Source organism: Gossypium arboreum, chromosome 13, assembly GCF_025698485.1.
Source record: "Gossypium arboreum isolate Shixiya-1 chromosome 13, ASM2569848v2, whole genome shotgun sequence".
Lineage (NCBI taxonomy): Eukaryota > Viridiplantae > Streptophyta > Magnoliopsida > Malvales > Malvaceae > Gossypium > Gossypium arboreum.
In genome coordinates, this window is record NC_069082.1 from 6,956,722 (window position 1) to 6,980,112 (window position 23,391).

Consider the following 23,391-nt stretch of genomic DNA (forward strand, 5'->3'; position numbering starts at 1 on the left):
GAAAGCAATATGTCAGGGGATTGGTTTAGGCCTACAGAGATGGATAAAGCAGCATTTCTAAAGGATTGCTGGAATTTGAGGTTGAGCGGAAACAGAAATTGAAAACCAAAACAACTTTGCAGTGTCAAAATTATGTCGAAATGGCCCGAAATATTCGGTCACTCGGTAGTGATCCCTATCATGTGAGCCTCTTACCTTGCTCGAACCATACTCGGGAAATCTCAGTGAAGCATTGATATTTGTAGATGGAAAATACTCTCTCCCAAAGTCAATTGTTGTTGAAATCTGTCATTACAAAAGGAAAAAAAAAACACCCAGATGCTTAGAATTGATGATTTTGTGTCAGAACTTACTTTAATTAGCCGAGATAGCTACCGTTGAAGCGACAAAGTTACTGTAAAAAAAGTTTACTGCAATTGCAGCATTGTTATGATCATATCTTGCTCCAATGTTTGCAGCCGGTCGTCTTCCATGTCTCCTTGCCGTCAAAGTTCCGTTCTGGGAACAATTTTAGTATTGAATATAGTTTCAATAAAAACACATGGGGATTGAAATGTTAGATCATATATAAAGTTTCATAACACACCACTCCATTACAACTTTGTGTGGAGATGTCGAGTGACTCATCGTGGCAGTAGCCCTTTGAAAGCAAATCTAGAAGATGAACAATGACAAAAGTTATGCATCATGATTTTGCAGTAATGATTCAAACAGGTAATTTGGTGATTGCCCTTTGATCAAGACATACAGTATAGCCCTTTGTAAGCAAATCTAGGAAAATGAACAATAATGGAAATCATGCATCATGATTTTGCAGTAAGATTCAAATAGGTAATTGGTGATTCCCTTTTGATCAAGACTTTATACAACTAAAGAATACATATTATAAAATCTTGGGTATCGCAGGACATTGGAACCCTATGGAACTAACTCTTTTCTGTAAAACAAAAGCAAGCGAATAGTTTAAAACAGAGAGAGTTAGCCTTGCTTGGTCCACCTGCTGCTAGCGTCTTGTGTCTCTTCTTTTTCATCCGGCGGCTATTGGTCATGCTTGCTAAGTCTAGGCCGCTGGGAAGCGGATTCAAGGCGAGTGGCAGGGTGCTCGGCGGACCTGTTCAAGCACCAAGTTACCAGTCCAATCCCAAAGCTCAGTGCGAAATTTGAGAAGTTTGAATGAGATTAGACAAAACAAAAAAATTATGACTGATTAAAATATAAATTGGGTTCAAACTTACATTTAAGGCTCGTCCCGACCTATTTTTTAATTTTGTAATATATTATAGGGTAAACTATAAAAATAGTTACTTTTGTTTGCCTCATGTTACATTTTAGTCACTTATATTTGAAATGTTATGTTTTAGTCACTTATGTTATTATTTTGTTACGAAGTGATCACTTTTCCGTTAAGTTCTGTTATCTCCCTAACGGTAATCTTACGCGGCAATCCAACTAAATTTTAAATTCATCCGGCTAATACATACTTTATCCGGCTAAATTATGCATTTGATTTACTATTATAATTACGTTCTTCAACCGGGGGAAGGATGACTATCCTTTGTAATATACATCAATGAAACTTTTAATATCGTACAGTTGTTATTAATACTAGGATTTATAACAAGCCATATGGAATGTTTAGTTCTGTTTTATTTTAATAACACATGAACGATGTCGACATTAATATTTAAGGCAAACTCGTGGATTATATAGTCAATAAAAGTTGGTAATATTGTAAAGTTGTTTTTAATACTCGGTTTTATAACAAGCAAACACCTAGACAAGAACGTCTAAAATTCGCCCTCAACGTTTGCACATTTTTGCATGTAAGTCATTATACAATTTACATTCGTAACCCGGAGGACGTATGGGTATATCTGTTAATACATACTTCATCCGGCTAAATTATGTATTTGATTTACTATTATAATTACGTTCTTCAACCGGGGGAAAGATGACTATCTTTTGTAATATACGTTAATGAAACTTTTTAATATTGTACAATTGTTATTAATACTCGGATTTATAACAAGCCACATGGAATGTTCATCCTCACACTAATATATATAGATAAACTAAAATATATATATCTTGTGGAGCAAACTTATAAAGTAAAATTTTCACAAATTATGCGTAAGGTATTCATGGTAAAGACAACCACATGTAAAATTAAAATTGATTACTTTCATTTTGCAGACCAAATCAACAACCACTTGAAGTAAAAAAAAAATGTATAAATACACGATCAAAGTAATGCAGTGCTTGTTTATTTCTTTCTCTCATTTTTACAATGCCAATTGAGTGAAAATAATTATTAACTACGAGACAAAAGATTCTGATTTTTCTAGCATGAAATTGCTCATATTATTTGGTAATTAATTTCAAATTTACATTTTCATATTTTATTTGCACCCATGATTTCATCCTCATCCTCTTCGACCCTATTAGCTTCTTTTAACCAGCTTTTAATAGGAGTAGATTGACAACGCATAAGCAAAAAAACATTTGTAGGTGGGACTACAGTAGCTTGATCATCAACATGATCGAGGGAGCATTTACGAGAAATCACAATTCTTAATATGAATTTGCAAGCCTGAGAAGATTGCATATTTCAAAAACATAATATCAATCAACATGATTTTGTCGCATGTCTAAAAGAACATTGAAATAAATAACTTATGGAATAGAGGTAAATTTGAGCAGAATATGACCAATTCTCAAAGAAAATTAAGGTGCACATAGCATAGAAGGGGAGACGCAGGGATCATAATGTAGCTAATAAGGATAAATTAGACTAAAGCATTAAAATTATTTGTGGAACAAATTAGACACAAGGGATGTACAATTCAGATATAAAACTTAGCTAAATCTATAGCACAAATCTCATGTCTCAACGGAAGCAGTGAAACTGAACCAAGACACCACTAAAACAATCGAGTTTTGACACCCTTTAGACCATTTCATGCAGAAAAGAAATGCCTCTCTGTAATCACTTGCTTATCTAGACATGCTTTGTGCATCATTCTCCAAACAAAACTCCTAACATTTGCAATCATGTTTACCATCTAGTTTGATGTAAAAACAGTAACAAGTTGATTTCAAGGACTGCAATCTTCTAATCATATATTTCATGTTGAGCTCCATGTTGGGAATATCTTGAAAGTTAGATTACTAGGAAGAATAAAGATATAAACGTTGGACAAAGGAATTGAGTCGAACCAACCTGACATAATCAAACAAATTGTTAGAAATTTCAGACTATTCTAAATAACACAATATCAGAAAGCAACAAAGAAATAAGGCAAAGAGCAACAGTATGTAACTGTAAAAATTTAAAAACATACTTGATGATGTCTCCAAAACAACTCTCTATGATTGATACAATTGAAGCAAGGAACTTGATGTTTAACCTGATGCTTAAAGTCTCCGCTGCATATTTTGTTGTACTTGATTGGGCTTCTTTTGCAAACTTAACTGTTGCTACAACTGAGTAGGCTGTGATTGCATCGAAGACATCAGTTGCTGCTGTTGTTGTGGCTGCTGGGATGTCAGTCCTCGTATTCATTAATAAGAAAGATTTTTATTTTTTGAATAAAGTATACAACTTGAATCCATTTTATATCAACAACAACGATAGTACAAATGATAGAGTGATAGATTACGAGTTTTCATACAAGATTTCGCATATACAAGAAAAGATGACTATCCTTTGTAATATACGTCAATGAAACTTTTTAATATCGTATAGTTATTAGTATACTCGGATTTACAACAAGCCATATGAAATGTTCAGTTCTCTTTTATTTTAATAACACGTGAACGATGTCAACAATAATATTTAAGGCAATAAAAGTTGGCAATATTGCAAAGTTGTTTTTAATACTTGGTTTTATAACAAGCAAACACCCGGAACAAGAAACTCTAAAATTTGCCCTCAACGTTTCAACATTTTTGCATGTAAGTCCTTATAGAATTTACTTTTGTAACCCGGAGGACGTATGATTAGATCTGTTAATAGGTATTTCATCCGACTAAATTATGCATTTAATTTAGTTATGTTCTTCAACCGGGGGAAGGATGACTATCCTTTGTAATATACATCAATGAAACTTTTTAATATCGTATAGTTGGTATTAATACTCGGATTTATGGCAAACTCGTGGATTACATACGTCAATGAAAGTTGGTAATATCATAAAAACTATCTAATTGTTTATCCCAAAGAAGTTAGCATTATCCAAACCAACTTAGCATTATCCAAATGAAGTTATGGAATTAATTGTTGTGGTTTGTTATTTGTCATTCAAGAAAATTAGTCATACTAATTACAAATCAGTCATTCAAAGATTTAATTAATTTAATTCAGAATTCGGTTTTCTCCAGCCTCTTTCTCCCATCACAGACCTCTTTAGTCTTTGGTCTGGTTGAATCAATAAAGGATTCTAGAAAGTAGGTTAAATCTCTTTTTTCCTACCACTCCCAGAACAGGGGGTCATCCTCCAGAAGTCTCCTTCCAATGATTTCACTTAACACTGAACCAGTCTGGATAGATTGATTGATTTACATTTTCTTCAATTAACGTATTTTGTTTAATCCTTCCCCCAGTTGAAGAACATAATTACAATAGTAAATCAAATGCATAATTTTACCAGATGAAGTACGTATTAACAGATATATCACGTATATTCCAAATCTCCTCCATTTCTTTACCAATTCTCTCTCTCGGTCTCTTTTCAATTTCTTTCCTCTCATTTTTTTAACTTTGGGTAACTAAAGGCCAAAAAGAATATTTCAAACAAGTTCTAAATATATATTTTTAATAATATATTTATATTAGAACCAAATATTAAAAGAATTTTTTATAAATTAATCATATGCCCTTGATTAGAACTAGCAGCAGTTACAACTTACAATAATGACTGCGAACTATTTGTTTTGCCGCGGCAGACTTCGTTAATTTCATGTAGTTTGGTCTGCTATTGCTGCACTTTTCAGTTCTAGACTGAAACTTAGACTTCATTTTGCCAACATGCATCCCGGTGGTGATAGGTAGTACATTTTTTATATTATTATGAATAATTCGAATATTAATCATAGCTTCTATGCACCTGAACACCTTGTTAGCCTTTTCCCTCACGTGTCCACCATGAAATAAGGCTTGAACCCTCACAACTACTTTTAAAGCCCAAAGAGCCTTTCTTGCCTACTGTTAAATATGACTATTATTTTCAGTCAAATTTGAAAAATAATATTTCAGTTAAACTCTGTTTACTTGTTTCAATCAAACACTGATTAGTTTAGATTATTTTATTATTATTTGATCTATGAATTTAGCCTATAAATAGGCTCTTTTACAACCTTAGAAAATATACCCATTAGATATTAAAACTCATAACACATTTAGAGAATTTTGTGTTTACGTTTTGTGGGTTCTTTGTTTTTTGGCTTTCGGGTTTTAGTTTTTATCTCCATCTTTTGTACTCTTCGTTCTTTTGCCATTATAGTAAAATTATCTTTTCCCGTGGTTTTTTATCTTCTTTGGAGGGGTTTTTCCACGTTAAATTTGTGTGTTCAATTTCTCAATTTATTCTGCTATTTTCTTGTTCGTTGCTTAATCGGGTCGAAATCCTAACACCTACAAATAAATTGTTACTAAGTAACTTACTGTTTCATTTGACAACTAATGTAGGTGCAAAATTTAGACTAAGTTCAATGAATCAAAAAGCTAAAACTGAATTTCATTTGAGCTGTTTGAATTCTTAGACAACAAGTGAAAGAGCTAAAGAGTATTAAAACTTACAAAATAGCCACGAATAACAGCTTGAATTCTTACAGCAACTTGAATTCTTATAGAAGAAACCCAACTATATTGAACAGATCTGAAATCTTTTACAGTTGGATGTATTATTGCTACTGTCAGTTCAGTGTTAATTGAAATCGTTGGAAGGAGACTTCTGGAGGATGACCCCCTGTTCCGGGAGTGGCAGCAAAAAAGAGATTTAACCCACTTTCTACAATCCTTCATTGATTCAACTAGACCAAAGACCAAAGAGGTGGTTGATAGGAGAAAGAGGCTAGAGAAAACTGAATTCTGAATTTGTTGGGTTTTTAACAGCAGTAAAAAAAAAACAGAGAACACAGAACAACACAAATGTGCAGCAAGGGAGCTTATGGCTGATAGCTCATTTTGCTCTATTTTCAACCAGAAAAATAATACATTTATAATCAAAATCATCACAAAAAATTCAACTAACCTCACTAATTAGCATTGGGATTATTAAAATGTTGGGATTTTTTATAGCAACAAGAAAGAAAATAGAGCAGATGAAGAAATATAGGACACGGAATGAGGAAGCAAGAAAAATTTACTTGCTCACAAATGTGCAGCAAGGAAGCAATCTGGTATGCTTAATTTTTCAATAAAAAAAACAATACATTTATAGCCAACTACATCAGTTATTGCTACCTACCAGAAGCAGCCTAGTAACTTTAAAAACATTGCTTGTACACACAAACAAGCCACCTAAACTAGTCAACATTGGGACTATAAAAAGTTAACTTGCACAAAAGCTGATTATGTTAATCAGCACCTAAAAATATTAAAATAATACCAACTTAGTTCATTTTGAACTAAGTAACTTAACAAAGTAACTAAACAACCTTGCTGTTACAGTAAGCATTCGTGCTGTAGCATGCACAATTGCTAGCACGTATTTCATTCGGAGATATTATAGCAGCTTCATGCGCTGCATGCACTTTAACCAAAAATATCACAGTAGCATGGTAGGCCAATTTTCAACATAAAACTTGCTTGTGCAAGTATCCAAGCTGTTAAATCAGCTTAAAGACAGCCTAAATGACTACTAAATCATCTAAGAACATGATTAATTCTAACCTATCATAACATAAAAGGATTGCAACCAAACTAACAGAAGTCAACTATTACAAAAAAAGGTATTTCATCCGGATTACATAATGGACATTTGCGTGCTACTGCTGGACTGTTTGGTCACTTACATGCTATTGCATTGTGGCTACCTTTCAACACTCCTCCTTGGATTGCAACTAAAACATGCACAATTGCTGCTGCCAGTTCAGTGTTAAGTGAAATCGTTGGAAGAAGACTTTTGGAGGATGAACCCCTATTCCGGGAGTGGCAGGAAAAAAGAGATTTAACCCACTTTCTAGAATCCTTTATTGATTCAACCAGACCAAAGACTAAATAGGTCTGTGATGGGAGAAAGAAGCTAGAGAAAACTGAATTCTGAATTAAATTAACTAAATTTTTGAATGACTGATTTGTAATTAGTATGACTGATTTACTTGAATGACAAATAACAAACCACAATAATTAATTCCATAACTTCATTTGGATAATGCTAACTTCTTTTGGATAAACAATTAGATAGTTTTTATGATATTATCAACTTTCATTGACGTATGTAATCCACGAGCTTACCGTAAATCCGAGTATTAATAACAACTATATGATATTAAAAAGTTTCATTGACGTATATTACAAAGGATAGTCATCTTTCCTCCGGTTGAAGAACATAACTAAATCAAATGCATAATTCAGCCAGATGAAGTACCTATTAACAGATCTAATCATACGCCCTCTGGGTTACAGAAGTTAATTCTATAAGGACTTACATGCAAAAATGTGCAAATTAACGTTGAGGGCAAATTTTGGAGTTTCTTGTTCCGGGTGTTTGCTTATTATAAAACCGAGTATTAAAAACAACTTTGCGATATTTCCAACTTTCATTGCCTTAAATATTAATGTCGACATCGTTCATGTGTTATTAAAATAAAACAGAACTGAACATTCCATATGGCTTATTGTAAATTTGAGTTTAATAACAACTCTACGATATTAAAAACTTTCATTGACGTATATTACAAAGGATAGTCAAACGTAATTATTATAGTAAGTCCAATGCATAATTTAGCTGTATGAAGTATGTATTAATAGATATACTCAAATGTCCTCCGGGTTCCAAAAAATGTAAATTGTATAAGGACTTACATGCTAAAATGTGCAAACATTGAGGGCAAATTTTGGAGTTTCTTGTTCTGGGTGTTTGCTTGTTATAAAACTGAGTATTAAAAAAATTATACGATATTAAAACTGTGTATTAAAACCAACTTTGCAATATTGCCACCTTTCATTGCCTTAAATACTAATGTCGACATCATTCACGTGTTATTAAAATAAAAGAAAACTAAACATTTCATATGGCTTGTTGTAAATCCGAGTATAATAACAACTATAGGATATTAAAAAATTTCATTGACGTATATTACAAAGGATAGTCATCCTTTCTTGTATGTGCGGAATCTTGTATGGAAACTCATAATCTATCACTCTATCATTTGTACTATCGTTGTTGTTGATATAAAATGGATTCAAGTTGTATACTTTATTCAAAAAATGAAAATCTTTCTTATTAATGAATAGAGGACAGACATCCCAGCAGCCACAACAGTAGCAGCAACTGATGCCTTAGATGCAATCACAGTCTACTCAGTTGTAACAACAGTTAGGTTTGTAAAAGCAACCCAATCAAGTACAACAAAATATGCAGCAGAGACTTCAAGCATCAAGTCAAACATCAAGTTCCTTGCTTCAATTGTATCAATCATAGAGAGTTGTTTTGGAGACATCATCAAGTATGTTTTTGAATTTTTACAGTTACATACTATTGCTCTTTGCCTTATTTCTTTGTTGCTTTCTGATATTGTGTTATTTAGAATAGTCTAAAATTTCTAACAATTTGTTTAATTATGTTAGGTTGGTTCCACTCAATTCTTTTGTCCAACGTTTGTATCTTTGTTCTTCTTAGTAATCTAACTTTCAAGATATTCCCAACATGGAGCTCAACATGAAATATATGATTAGGAGATTGCAGTCATTGAAATCAGCTTGTTACTGTTTTTGCATCAAACTAGTTGGTAAACATGATTGCAAATGTTAGGAGTTTTGTTAGGAGAAGGATGCACAAAGCATGTCCAGATAAGTAAGTGATTACAATGAGGCATTTCTTTTCTGCATGAAATAGTCTAAAAGGTGTCAAAACTCGATTGTTTTAATAGTGTCTTGGCTCAGTTTCACTGCTTCCATTGAGACATAAGATCTATGCTATAGATTTAGTTAAGTTTTATATCTGAATTGTATATCCCTTCTGTCTAATTTGTTCCAAAAATCATTTTAATGCTTTAGTCTGATTCATCCTTATTAGCTACACTATGATCCCTGCGTCTCCCCTTCTATGCTATGTGCACCTTAATTTTCTTTGAGGATTGGTCATATTCTGCTCAAATTTACCTCTATTCCATAAGTTATTTATTTCAATGTTCTTTTAGACATGCGACAAAATCATGTTGATTGATATTAAGTTTTTGAAATATGCAATCTTCTCAAGCTTCTAGATTCATATTAAAAATTGTGATTTCTCGTAAATGCTCCCTCGATCATGTTGATGATCAAGCTACTGTAGTCCCACCTACAAATGCTTTTTTGCTTATGCGTTGTCAATCCACTCCTACTAAGAGCTGGTTAGAAGAAGCTAACAAGGTCGAAGAGGACGAGGTTAAAATCATGGGTGTAAATAAAATATGAAACAGACATGTAAATTTGAAATTAATTACCAAATAATATGAGCAATTTCATGCTAGAAAAATCAGAATCTTTTGTCTCGTAGTTAACAATTATTTTCACTCAATTGGCATTGTAAAAAGGAGAGAAAGAAATATACAGGCACGACATTTTTTTGATCGTGTATTTATACATTTTTTTTGCTTCAAGTGGTTGCTGATTTGGTCTGCAAAATGATAGTAATCAATTTTAATTTCATATGTGGTTGTCTTTTCCATGAGTACCTTACGCATAATTTATGAAAATTTTACTTTATAAGTTTGCTCTACAAGATATATATTTTAGTTTATCTATATATATTAGTGTGAGGATGAACATACCGTATGACTTGTTATAAATCTCAGTATTAATAACAATTGTACAATATTAAAAAGTTTCATTAACGTATATTACAAAGGATAGTCATCTTTCCCCCGGTTGAAGAACGTAATTATAATAGTAAATCAAATGCATAATTTAGCTGAATGAAGTATGTATTAACAGATATACTCATACGTCCTCTGGTTTACGAATGTAAATTGTATAAAGACTTTCATGCAAAAATGTGCAAACGTTGAGGGCGAATTTTAGACGTTCTTGTTCTAGGTGTTTGCTTGTTATAAAACCGAGTATTAAAAACAACTTTACAGTATTACCAACTTTCATTGACTATATAATCCACGAGTTTGCCTTAAATATTAATGTCAACATCGTTCATGTGTTATTAAAATAAAACAGAACTAAACATTCCATATGGCTTGTTATAAATCCGAGTATTAATAACAACTGTACGATATTAAAAGTTTCATTGATGTATATTACAAAGGATAGTCATCCTTCCCCCAGTTGAAGAACGTAATTATAATTGTAAATCAAATGCATAATTTAGTCGGATGAAGTATGTACTAGCCGGATGAATTTAAAGTCTAGTTGGACTGCCACGTAAGATTACCGTTAGGGAGATAACGAAACTTAACGGAAAAGTGATCACTTCGTAACAAAATAATAACATAAGTGACTAAAACATAATATTTCAAACATAAGTGACTAAAATGTAACATGAGGCAAACAAAAGTGACTATTTTTGTAGTTTACCCTATATTATATTATGTTAATTTTATATATTACATAATTTATAACACAAATAAAACTTAAATCTATACTTATGTATAATACTTTATTGTAAACATTAAAAAATATAAGTTACCTATATATAAAATCGTAATAAATAAAAATATATAATTATTAAATTTTAAGTTAAAAATAATATAATATATTTTTAAAAAGTTAAAAAAATAATATGGGCAACTATCTAAAATGGGTTTGGATTAACCATTTACAAATATGAGTGAACTTAAAGAAAATTTTAGGCCCGCACTTCGGGCCGAATTGAAAAAAAATAGTGTGTTAATATAATGCTTAACCTAACTCAGTCCATGAACACTTCAGTCCCTCAAAATTTTGTAATATTGCTATTTAGCCCCCTAACAATTATCTAAAATATTGTTAATTATGTTGGCTCCCTTTTGTTGCAATAGATTTTGTTTTAAAGTACTTGAATGGCTAAAAGCTCAAATTGAGGTACAACCTTTTGTATTAGGGTCAAACCTTTACAAAAGTACTTAGATGGAAGTCAAAATCTTCAAAACGATCAAATTAGGGTCAAACATATTTTAAAGTGTTCAAGTAAGAGTTTTTCAAATGTCTTATATTAAGCCCTCCTTTAGATGGACGTTTACCTCCAATGTAATGCATTTAACTTTCTTTTTGTCTCACGCTATAGTATTTAATCTCACAATCACCACTAACCACAAATAAACGCACCGCCCATCCAAAAGGGTCATAAGTTTCAAATTATGTTTTGCTTTTTTCTTTTCTTTTAAAGTAATATCTGATTCAATTGTCATGTATTTTGTTTCAAATAAGTCTAATTTCACTTAAAACTTTTTAATTAGACGAGATAAACCACATAAAAAGCCTTATTTGAGCAGTCTTGTAAGAGATTAACTTTTATATAATCATTTTTAAAAAATTAACCTTTATATAAATAACCCTTAAAAGAAAGATTAATCCTTAATTTGAGCAAAGACAACCTCATGAAAAGTCATTCTAGAGGTCTTTATATTACATACTTTAGGTGGATGAAGTCCCCCTACTACTTCAAACGTGTATCTTCAGTTTTGAGTAGCCTTCTCAAATAATTGGCTTGTTTTATTTACATATGTGATCACGTGATATATACATATTATGAATCAATCTAGAGGTATTTATGGGTTGAGCTGGGTTTAAGTTGGATCCAATCAAAATTTTAGGTTCATTTCCTAAGTTTGGGTTCGAAAAATGGGCCTAAAATTTTGACCAAGCCTGATTTGGATAAAATTGTTAAAATTAGACTCGATCATTGTATTAATTTTTTAATATTATTATTTTTATATAATTTAAAAAAGAATACATAATACATCAAAAATACAAAAATATTGAAATAAATATTTCCTAACAAATTGAAAATAAATTTTAAAAATATGTATACTTAAATAACACTAAGATAAGTGCAACTTAACAAGCAAATGCCTCTAAAATAATAAAAACAAGAGTTATACAATATCCAAATAATAACATCAAAATAGTAACAACATAATAATGAAATGGTAACAAAATAGTGAAAAAATAACAAGAAAATAACAACAAAACAATAAAAAAAAAAGAAAACAATGAAAAATGAAACAACAATATTTTTTTTGCATATTCGGGATGGGCTTGAGCCCATTTTTTCCGAACCCATTTTTCAGGCTTATATGTTTATTTAAACCCTCTCACTTTTCGGGTAGGCTTTCGGGCTAAGCACAAGTCTATGCATGAGCATATGGTTTTTTTTTAAATTACTATAATTCAAATTATTTGACCTAATTAATGGAAAAAAAATGTTGATCTTAAAATTAAAAATATACCTTTGGAAGAATAAAGGGTTAGAAATGATAAATTATAGTAGATGTATTAAATCCTCCAAAAACACAAAGTACAAGGACTTTTTATAGAATTTAACCCCAAGGTACAAGGACTTTTTATAGAATTTAACCTTCATGAAATTATAATATGCTAGGATCATAATATTGAACCCAAAATTTCCGATCCTCCGAAAACAATAGTTAGTGCATGTCTGAGGTTGTTTCTTAGTACCAGATTTCGGTTTAATCATTGTTTCCTCACCCTTACAGATTATATTAGAAAAAAAAAACTGTATAATGGAATTATTGATGCTCTAATAGACCTATGTCACAGCCTGAGGGCAAGAGCCAATCCTATTCTGGGGATCTTGTCTAAAGCTTTCATATTGAATTCGGCCGAAATATTCAGACTCGAGTTCGGGTTGATTTTATGAACAAGGAGGGCTTGAAGCTTTCCCCGGTTGTTTAGCGTTGCTTTCACTGTTGTTAGTTTATCCGCAATGCACGACACTCCGACAGCAAGGGAATTCTTGTTGTTGGATAACCTCCTAGTGACCTCCGCAACGGCGGAAATCTTCCTCGACTGGCCGAAACGATGCGCATATGCTAGTCTTAGAAGGTCACCCTTTTCGGCACTGAAAATTATACGTCAAAGACTCAAGCACTGAAGTTTCCACAAGTAAAGTTTAGCAAATGTTATGTCAGGCAAACATACAGTATGATTGAAGCGTCACGACTCGGGTTAGTGACGGAAATGCCTGCATCCAACCGACCGAAACTACGAGAAGTGGTCTTATACTTCGACTCAATGCCGAATGCAATGCTTGAAGTGCCAATAGTTGCTGAAAGCAATATGTCAGGGGATTGGTTTAGGCCAACAGAGATGGATAAAGCAGCATTTCTAAAGGATTGCTGGAATTTGAGGTTGAGCTGATAACAAAAAAAATGAAAACCAACATAATTTTGCAGTCAAAAATCGTATTGAAAATGGTCCGAAGCTTTCTGGTTAACTCATTAGTCCCTATCGTACCTGGCTGGAACCGTACTCGGGTAATCTCAACGACGCATTGACATTCGTGGATGGCAAAATCTCTCCCCCAAAGGAGAGTGTTGTTGCAATCTGTCATTAAAAAATGCTTAGAATTGATATCAGTTTCATAAAATCTGAAAACTCATAAGCACGTAAGTTAATGATAAACAACGCACACTTGATTTTGTATCAAAGTTCACTTCAACTGCAGCATTTTTATACTTATACTGTGCTCCAACGTTTGCGGTCGATCGCCTTCCCTGTCTAGAAGCCCTTGAAGTTATGATCTGCAAACGTTTGTTGGGAAATTTGTGAGTGAACACCTAATCCATACGAGATCAACACATAGCTAACCGTACTAACTAGAGAGTATTCAACGTGTTTGACCCTTCTAACTTATGTCCATGATTAAAAAATGATAAAAATCACTCCACAAATAAAGCTACAAACCAATCATACTCGAATCTATTATTTGATTAACAAGAAATCTTATTAACTATTTCGATATCACTAAAGAAAATTTGGGTGAATATGAAACGACCAAGATAGTTTCAATAAACAATGGATTGAAATATCAAATCATAGATTAAAGTTGCACAACATACCACTTCATTACAACTGCGGGTGGAGATACTCAGGGTTTGATCATGGATGTAGCCCTTTGTAAGCAAGTCTAGAAGATGAACAATAACAAAGTTTGCGTCATGATTTGCCCTTTGATAAAAGAAATATAATCGAGATGTTATCTCTCAAGTGTTAGCTTATCTGGTATCATTGTTGTTGTAGACAATGGGTTTATGATAGTTTGCTTCCAAAAATGGTGGAATTATAGTTTATTCCCTCTAAAAATTATAAAATTACTAGTTAATATAATGATGAAATTACATATTTGACTTATAAAAAAATTATAATTTGATTTTGAATCCCAAAACTTTTTGACTTCGACCCTGTTTGGAAGCCTATGGAACTCTTTTCTATAAAACAAAAGGTATAGTTAGAATCAAGGAGACAAACCATTGGCAAACTTCCCAAACTCAGAGAAACGTCTTGGTCCAGCTGGTTCTTGCTGCTTGTGTCTTTTGCTTGTTTTGCTTCTCTTCTTTTTCCTCTGGTGGCTGTTGTTGGCCATGGTTGCGAAGTATCAGTGGCGCAGCCAAGTAGCAAGTGGCGGCCACAGGAGAACCTCCGAGTTCCGAGCTTTTCACATTCGGTCAGGTTGCAGAAAGGAAAATTATGTATTAAAAAAAAGGACCTATTGGTCTACTGGTTTTGATTTAACAAATGCATGGCAATGGTTAGGAAATTTCATGTCATGTTCATCGGCCTCACTCACTGTCGTTTCTTATGTTTTAAATGGAAATCCAATCATTAATGTATATGTAAAGCCAAAGACGTTGACTTAAAGCAATTTGTATGGTAACAATAATTATTTATGAAGTCAGTCTTTTTTTTTTCTTTTTAAGTAATAAAGAGCTATGAATAACTATTTGGTGAGGTGTGGAGGTTGTTCATTTCGTCTATTAATTATGTAGTTAAGAGTTCGATTCCGACTTTTAAAAATGTAGCACATTTCATGACTCTCTTTGGAGAAAACCCATGGAGAAATATTTAGGCACTGTTGTAGCGAATGCTACTACTGCCATAACAACAGCATTAGTTCCATGAACATTCTGGTCTGCCATAATAGGTGCTTGAACTCTACGCAAACGCCATTTTGAAACCTTCCAGTCCTGCTTGTTAGACAACGCAAATTAGATGATGTGAGCAGCTGCCCTTGTTTCGAACTTGTCATAATCCGCAATATTCGGCAGATAAATCAATAACTCGGTCTCATTAACACTGGATAAATCAATATTACCTCGCTGCCAAACTTGGACTGCAAGTGGGCATTCAAATAAAACATGGTTGAGAGACTCAATTTGACCACACCGAAGACACAAGAGCACAATATATACAAGGAATAAATACTTTCAAGCCACGCCAAAGAAAATCCTTGACTTTCGACAGAAGGGAGCTATTCCATATTCTCAACCAAGGACCATTAACAAAGATCTCCCGAGGCTAGTGAATTTCTTTATGGCTGTAAAACCCATTTTTTGCCTGGCCCAAATTACATAAAGCACAAAACTAAGTCCAAAATAGAATTCAACAATAAAAAAACAAAAAATAAAAACAGACCCAATTTTGAAGCCTAAATACTTAACCCTAGCCCACAAACCCCAAAATATTTTCAGCCAAAACCCTAGCCTCCAACTGCCTCCATGCTTTCACTACCCATGTTCTCTGCCTCCATGCCTCCATTCCCACGTTTTGCCTTCACCTGTAGCAAAAAGAGGCAGAAACAGTTAGAATTTAGGCTATAAAGCCATGAGAGTGTAACAATGTTTTTTTTTGGGGGGATTATTCAATAAAAACTCAGATTTGATACAAATAGTGGCATCTAAAAATTAAAGAGCAAGAATTTTACCAAAATACAAGCATTCGAATATAGGGAAATAACCACCGATCAGACAAACAGAAAGCCTACACCATCGATTGAGAGCAAAACAGATCTGGCAAACCGAAAACCACCAAGGTTGTTATTTGTTTCTTCTTTTTTTCATTTATTTTTCCTTTGTGTTTTCGAAACTAACCATTTTGTTGTTCGTTCATCTATTAAAGAGGATAAAAAAGATAAAAAGAACTTATCATTTTAAACTTCGGTTACTGTATGCCGTGACCGGCAATGGTGGTGGTCCTGCAGTAGCTTGATTCTTGGTCATCAAATCCCAGCAAAGAAAAATAAAAGGGCTATGGTTTCTTTCAAAAATGGCAGACTACCGTTCAATTTTTTTTCTTTTCTGTCTTGTTTGGCCCTTTAGTTTTTTAAATAGCAAACAAAATAGTGTCGTTTGGAAGGGATGGGACCCGTCCTTTGTGCTTTGAAGGGAATATTTATGCTGCTGATCCTTCCCCTTTGCACGCATGTCTACTTTGATCCCAGTTCATGATTTGTTATTTCTTTGTATTGTATAATTCGCACCCCATGTTTCGCTTTGATTATAATTAAATCCCAAGCCTTTTACTGCTCTAATTACTTTCAGTTTTTTTTAAAATATTATATTCACCTATTATATTATTCACATTATTATTATTTTGTCTTTTTGTTTATTATTTTACACCTGTACATGCTTTTCAATGTTATTCGCACTATTATATTATTATTATTTCTATTATTTTTATTATTTATTTTACCATTTTTATTAGTCATTTAATATTACTTTTATACGCATATTATTATTATTACATTATTATTATTTTCTATTAAAACTAATTAATTTGAGTTTTGATTTCATATTATTATATTAATTATTTAATATTATATATTCATTATATTTTTATTAAAGGTTAATTATTTTAAATATGATAACTCTTTTACTCATTATTATATTTATTATATTATATCTATTATTTCTTTTAAAATTATCAAATTGTTTTTACATACTATATTATTATGTTATTTTAGTATAGTTATTATTTTAATTTTCACTTTTATCATTATATTTAATATCGTCATTAATATATATTATTTTATCATTATGTTTTTATTTTACTATTAATATTATTATTGCTATATTTATCATATTATTATATTTTTATCATTATTATTGCTGTTGCTAATTTTCTCTATATTTATTTATTTTTATTTATATTGATTGAGTTATTAATTGTATTATTATTATGTTGCATATCATTTTTTTTCCTCCCCAAATTTTAATCATTTTAATTCTTTTATTCCACAATGTATTCTCAATTTGTTTTTAACATGAAGACAATCTTCTATACTTAATCGTTTTAAAAAACGTGCCCTACCGAATTGGATTCATTTTTTTTTTATATTCGATTTAAGTATTTTATTCAACATTTTATTCCCAAATAGTTTTTAATAAGGGCAATTTTCTATACTTAATCATTTTAAAAAACGTGCCTTACCGTACTGGGCTTCGTTTTTTATTCGATTTAAGTATTCGAATATCCTTCTTAATCGATTTATTCTCCAAATTTTCTCCTAAACAAAGGCAATTTTCGATATTTGAAAGCTCGAAAAATTGTGCCCTATCACATTGGGTTTCGGTTTTTGTTCGATCCAAATATTCAAATATCCTTCTTATTGAATTTCTCCAAGTTTTGAAAAGGGGAGGCAGTGTTCTGTATTTAAAAAATTCGAAAAATCATGCCCTACCGTACTGGGTTGTGGCTTTACGTTTGATTTAAATATCTGAATACCCTTTTTTTAAAAGAATAAAGTACACGAATTTTTTTTTAAAATAAAAGACAAGCTCATAATCGGGGGTCAAAAACGTTATGTCTTACCGTACTAGACGTGACGTTTTACCTTGAAGCGAGGTGGTCTTTAACTCACGTTTAATTTACTCAAATGTTTCAAAAAGGAGGATCGTACTTTAAAATATTTTCAAATCTTTAATTTTCGACATTAAGACATAAATTAATCAATAAAGTACCGATTTTGGGCGTATTGGGGGTGCTAATCCTTCCTCATATGTAACTGACTTCCGAGCCTATTTTCTCAAAATTCGTAGACCAAAATGTTTTATAAGGTGGCCCAATCACACCACAAAAAGGATTGGTGGCGACTCCATTTTTGTTTTAAAGTCGATCTCCGTTTTTTAAAAAAAAATGGTTTCGACAGCTTGGCGACTCCGCTGGGGACCCATAAAGAGAGTCGAGCTGTAAATTGATTATTTTCTGTCGTCTTGTCGAAATTTGAAGTTTGTTTTTCTAAAAATCCACGATCTTCGCATTGCATCTTCTGTGTCCTTGTTGAATTTACTTTTGATATGCTTTCGCACCATATTGCATGAACGTTGGGGTCGCACCTCTTAAGTAGGAGTGAGAAACTATGCCTTCGTGAGGTTTTCACCTCCGCAGGGGCTAGGGGATCGCTTCCGGAATACATCCGTACCTATGTCTTCGTGAGGTTTTCACCTCTGCATGGCCATAGGGAAATGTATTCCCCTGAACTGAACTTGGTCCGTATGAGCCTATAATGGGTGAGAATCAAGGAATCTGCGGGTTTAGGTACCTTTACTCTAGAACCAACCCACATATAGTACGCCTTAAGAGCCTGCCTCAGGTAGAACTACACCGAGACTTAGTGGTTGCCGAAGTAGGTGCTTGATTGCTTTGATTTTTATTTTATATACATGATTCTGACTTGTTTTTTATTTTTATTTTTTTCTTAAATAGTGATTGCATATTATTTTCTTCATAAAAGGATGTGTGGATTTACGGTTCGGTTACTAATAGAAAGTTTTTCCATGGAGAGCTAATTCTCTGATAAAGTGGAATATAATGCGTTTACCCAGAAATGGTCAGAGAATACACAATTAGAGAAGGGTGACAGTTTGGCGGAGGGGTATACATCGGAGTTATGGGACTTTACCCGTATTAGTGTGGCACAAAATGATTTTAGGTAGCTGAAAGAGATATGGAGTCATTGGGATGGTGAGATGAAGCCTTTATTCTATCATAATTGTGATGATATGTAATATCTTCTTGATATTAAGGTAGATAAGCATTTGTTCCGAGCCGTGGCTCAATTCTGGAATTCTGCTTACAGCTATTTTACTTTCGGAAAGGTGGATTTAACACCTACTATAGAAGAATATACGGCTTTGCTGCGATGTCTGAAATTTCAAACTGACAAGATTTATTCTAGAATTGTCAATGTCTCAACTTTCGTCAAGAGATTGATGAATATTATCGGGATGAGTGAGCAGTGGGTTGTGGCTCGAGTCCAGCAGAAGGGTGATGGGAAGTGTATCCCTTGGGTAAGTTTGAGAGAGCTGATTCTGACGCATCCTGATATGAAGAGAAGAGTAGACGTCTTTGCTTTGAGTGTTTATGGGTTGGTGGTTTTCCCTAAAGCTTTAAGGCATATAGACGAAGCAGTTACCAATTTATTTGACCAGCTTGGTAAGGGGATCACACCTGTTCTTACAATATTAGCTGAGACTTTCAGATCTTTGAATGCATGCCGAAGAGCGGGCGAAGGCAGATTTATTGGATGTGCACAGATTTTATTAGTTTGGTTCAATAGCCATTTCTAAAAGACGGAGAAGGTCTCTTATCAACCCTTCCTCCAAAATTTCTCTCCTTTGAAGGAAATTGCGGCTACGTCGAGGAGGGACGATATATCAGAGGAAAGATGGATGGCGATACTGCAAAATCTTCAAGAGGATGATATCGAGTGGAGAGCCCATTGGATGGTTCCCGGTGAGATTCTTTTCAGGTGTGGAGATTATTATTGGGTTCCTTTGTTAAGGATTTGGGGAGGCATTGGTTATGCCCCTTTCCTCGTATCGAGGCAATACAGGTCGAGGCAATTCATACCTGCAACACAGGGGCTGGCTCAGAGCGAGTTTTGTTATAAGGGGATAATTACAAGAAAAAGGTCAGAGAGATTTGTAACGCTTGGAACCGAACCTACCGGATGGAAGGAGTTGCTGTAAACCCGATAGTGACCATTGGGTATAACGAGTGGCGGAGAAGAAGGGTTAATGATAACATTCTGAGGCCAAACCTAGAAGATGCTCGACTGATAGAGGAATATCTACGAGTGGTTCCCTCTGAGTTGGAAATTATAAGGCAAGACTTCGAAAAGAAAAGTTCGGAGTTAGAAAAGAAAATAAAACGGTTGGAGGAGGAAAATGTGTACTTGAAGTTAGATGTTGATGTCCAGAAGTCGGAGGCCAAGAATTTAAGAAAAGGAAAGAGAAAAGTTGAAGAGGGTCTTGCTAGCTTGAAGGAATATTACAAGAAGTGTCGAGCTTCAGTAAAAAATGCTGGTTTTGGTAAGACATCTGAATAGTAGAGGCAAGAAATTCAAGAAGAAAAGGAAGTGTTAAGGGCCCGGGTAGCTGAGTTAGAGAAAGCACTACACCAGCATCGGATTCGTAACTCGGTGATTGAATTAAAAGCCAGTTTAAGCAAGATCGAGGATCTGAAAAGAAAAGTAGAAGAGCTTGAGTCTACACTTCAGAATTATGAGCTTCAAATTGAACGACTGGAAGCAAATAACTGTCAGTTAAGCGAGCAGCTTCATCGATCTCAAGATCAGGTCCGGGATAGAGATTACCTCATGGGCCAAGCTATAGCCCAAATACGAGAAGTGGCTGATTACTTACAGACTCTTGTAGTTCAGGCAGATGTGCTGAGTACCAAATATGAGTTAGTGTCAGATCGAGGGCAGGAGTTAGCCTCCCTTCTTAGGAAAGTGAAAGTTTTTAGCGTTAGGGCTAAGCCATATATGTAATCCGTTTTATGTAAGGGATTTTGTTTTTAAGTAAAGTTTTCTAAATGGAATTGAATCAGATTCGACGTCATCTTTTTTGCATTCATCTCGTACATTTGCATTTATATCATATCATATACATTAAATTTCATAAAAAGATCCCTAAATGATTAAAATTTATTTTAGTTAAATCTGGAAGCTCGTGAAAGTTCACCGATTAAGCACCACTATAGTACGCAAAGGAAAACGAGAGCCATGGACCAAAGATTAGAGAAATTAGAACAGATGCAAAAGGAAATGCAAGAGCAACTGCATTTACAGATGCAAGAGCAGTTGGCCAAAATACAATAGGACATGAGGGATCAGATGTTAGAATCCCAGAAAAACATGATAAATCAATTTGCACAAATGTTGGCTAGAGCTTCGGATAAATGAAAGAGCCCTATGATTGGTACCGGAAACGATGATGAGGATCCTTCTATTCCCCCAGGCTTTACTCCAGTGGGCATTCAAATGCCACAACCAAGGGTATCTGTTAACATTAAACCTCCGTGACAAACTGGTACTTCAGCCCCGATAAATTTTCCAATGGGATCAAGCTCTAACCCTGAGGATAATTTGGTGAATCCCACGGTCCCTGATTTTGATGAGGCAGTAGAGGTGGAAAAGACGAGAATGGAGATCCCAAAGCACCTAGAGGATCGTTGCAAATGGCTTGAGGAGAAGTTCAAAGCGTTGGAGAATGTTGATTATCACGGTGGGATTGATGCTAAGGATCTGAGCCTGGTCCCAGACCTAGTACTTCCTCCAAAGTTCAAGATGCCGGAGTTTGAGAAATACAACGAGACCAGTTGTCCTGAGGCTCACATCACAATATTCTGTCGAAGGATGACAGGATATATCCATAATGATCAGTTATTAATCCACTGCTTCCAAGATAGCCTAATTGGGGAAGCGGCCAAATGGTATAACCAGTTGAATCGGGGCCAAATTAGTTCATGGAAAGACTTGGCACAAGCTTTTATGAAGCAATATGGCTACGTGACGGATATAGCGCCTGATAGAATCACTTTACAAAATATGGAAAAAAAGCTGAACGAAAGTTTTAGGCAATATGCCCAGAGATGGAGAGAAATTGCTACGCAGGTTCAACTGCCACTGCTTGAGAAGGAAACGACCATGTTGTTTATCAATACCCTGAAAGCACATTTCATCAATCACTTGCTAGGAGGCGCAACCAAGAGCTTTTCAGATATTGTAATATCCGGTGAGATGATAGAAAATGCAATAAGGTGCGGAAAGATAGAAGTTGGGGAAAGCACCAAGAAGTTGGTCCCACGAAAGAGAGAAAATGAAATAAACAATGTAAGTAGGAGTTATGCAAAACCGATCACTGTGAATCAACCGAGAATAGTAAACGCGAGTCAGCAAGCCTCATCAAAGCAAGAGTCTGATATAAAGCGAAATACGGAGAAACTCCAGTTTACGTCCATTCCAGTGACGTATAAGGAGTTATATCAAACTTTATTTAATGCACATGTTGTATCCCCGGTTTACCTGAAACCGATGCAACCTCCGTATCCCAAGTGGTATAACGAAAATGTCCAATGCGAATACCATGCAGTAATCACAGGACATGCGATAGAAAATTACACCGCATTTAAGAGGTTAGTGGAAAAGCTCCATGAAATGGGCATCATAAAATTCGATAAGTCATCTGGCGGGGAAAATCCGTTACCCAATCATGCCGACAAGGAGGTAAATGCAGTAATTGAGAATACCGGGAAGAGAGTTAGAATGACTGTGGCTGAAGTAAGAACACCATTGAGAGAGGTTTGGAAGGAAATAATGAAGAAAGGGTTAATCGCACAGAGTTTGGGAAACAGACCCCAGAAAATAGGGAACTATTGCGAGTTCCATGATGAGGAAGATCATGAGATCCAAGAATGTGATGAATTTAGGGCCCTAATAAAGGAACTAATGGACAAAAAAGAGCAGGAATTCTTTGAATATGTAGAAGAGAGAGATGTATGCACCTCGGAAGGAGGGTCGTTAGGAAAAGACTGTGAGATTAATCGCCCAAGAGTAATTATTTCACAGCCAAAGATTAATGAAGTTGGATTGAAAATGGCACCAAGAATAGTGATACAGAAACCCGTTGCTTTCCCTTATAAGGATAGCAAGAGGGTACCTTGGAGTTATAATTGTAATGTGACAATTCCGGGAGGAAAGAACTAGGTCAACACCCAAGGGAAAGCCCAAGATGTAGGTTTCCATACGAAAGCCGATTTAGTAAAAGGGAAATCTTTAATGAAGCAAGGGGAGGAGCTACCGGTTAAGGAGCCAATAGCTGAGAATGAGGCAAAGAAATTTATGAAATTCTTAAAACACAGTGAATATAGTGTCGTGGAGCGGCTACACAAACAGTCAGCTCGCATCTCGGTGCTGACCTTACTTTTAAGCTTGGAGATACACCGTAACGCGTTAA

The 23,391-nt window shown here is 34.1% G+C and overlaps 4 protein-coding genes and 1 long non-coding RNA gene across 5 annotated transcripts; 2 read left to right on the forward strand and 3 right to left on the reverse strand.

Annotated features, from left to right (window-relative positions):
* Positions 1–30: 30 nt before the first annotated feature.
* Positions 31–1,203, reverse strand: LOC128286517 (uncharacterized). The gene is made up of 4 exons (XM_053023847.1): positions 998–1,203; positions 587–654; positions 376–498; positions 31–285 (listed from the first exon to the last, which is right to left on the reverse strand). Exons 1-4 carry the CDS (start codon positions 1,047–1,049, stop codon positions 58–60), a joined length of 471 nt encoding a protein of 156 aa, XP_052879807.1. The 5' UTR covers positions 1,050–1,203; the 3' UTR covers positions 31–57.
* An 11,397-nt stretch (positions 1,204–12,600) lies between these two features.
* On the reverse strand, positions 12,601–15,000 carry LOC108462634 (mitochondrial outer membrane protein porin 2-like). The gene is made up of 6 exons (XM_053023802.1): positions 14,624–15,000; positions 14,215–14,282; positions 13,786–13,896; positions 13,610–13,699; positions 13,295–13,509; positions 12,601–13,214 (listed from the first exon to the last, which is right to left on the reverse strand). Exons 1-6 carry the CDS (start codon positions 14,736–14,738, stop codon positions 12,908–12,910), a joined length of 906 nt encoding a protein of 301 aa, XP_052879762.1. The 5' UTR covers positions 14,739–15,000; the 3' UTR covers positions 12,601–12,907.
* A 439-nt stretch (positions 15,001–15,439) lies between these two features.
* Positions 15,440–16,621, reverse strand: LOC108463340 (uncharacterized). The gene is made up of 2 exons (XR_001868058.2): positions 16,077–16,621; positions 15,440–15,929 (listed from the first exon to the last, which is right to left on the reverse strand). It is a non-coding gene; the product is annotated as an uncharacterized LOC108463340 (long non-coding RNA).
* Positions 16,622–20,102: 3,481 nt separating this feature from the next.
* On the forward strand, positions 20,103–20,924 carry LOC108462635 (uncharacterized). Its single transcript, XM_017762560.1, has 2 exons — positions 20,103–20,463; positions 20,590–20,924. The coding sequence occupies exons 1-2, from the start codon at positions 20,103–20,105 to the stop codon at positions 20,922–20,924; spliced, it is 696 nt and encodes a 231-aa protein (XP_017618049.1).
* A 567-nt stretch (positions 20,925–21,491) lies between these two features.
* LOC108462636 (uncharacterized) lies at positions 21,492–23,141 on the forward strand. The gene is made up of 2 exons (XM_017762562.1): positions 21,492–22,084; positions 22,196–23,141. The coding sequence occupies exons 1-2, from the start codon at positions 21,492–21,494 to the stop codon at positions 23,139–23,141; spliced, it is 1,539 nt and encodes a 512-aa protein (XP_017618051.1).
* The last annotated feature ends 250 nt before the right edge of the window (positions 23,142–23,391 follow it).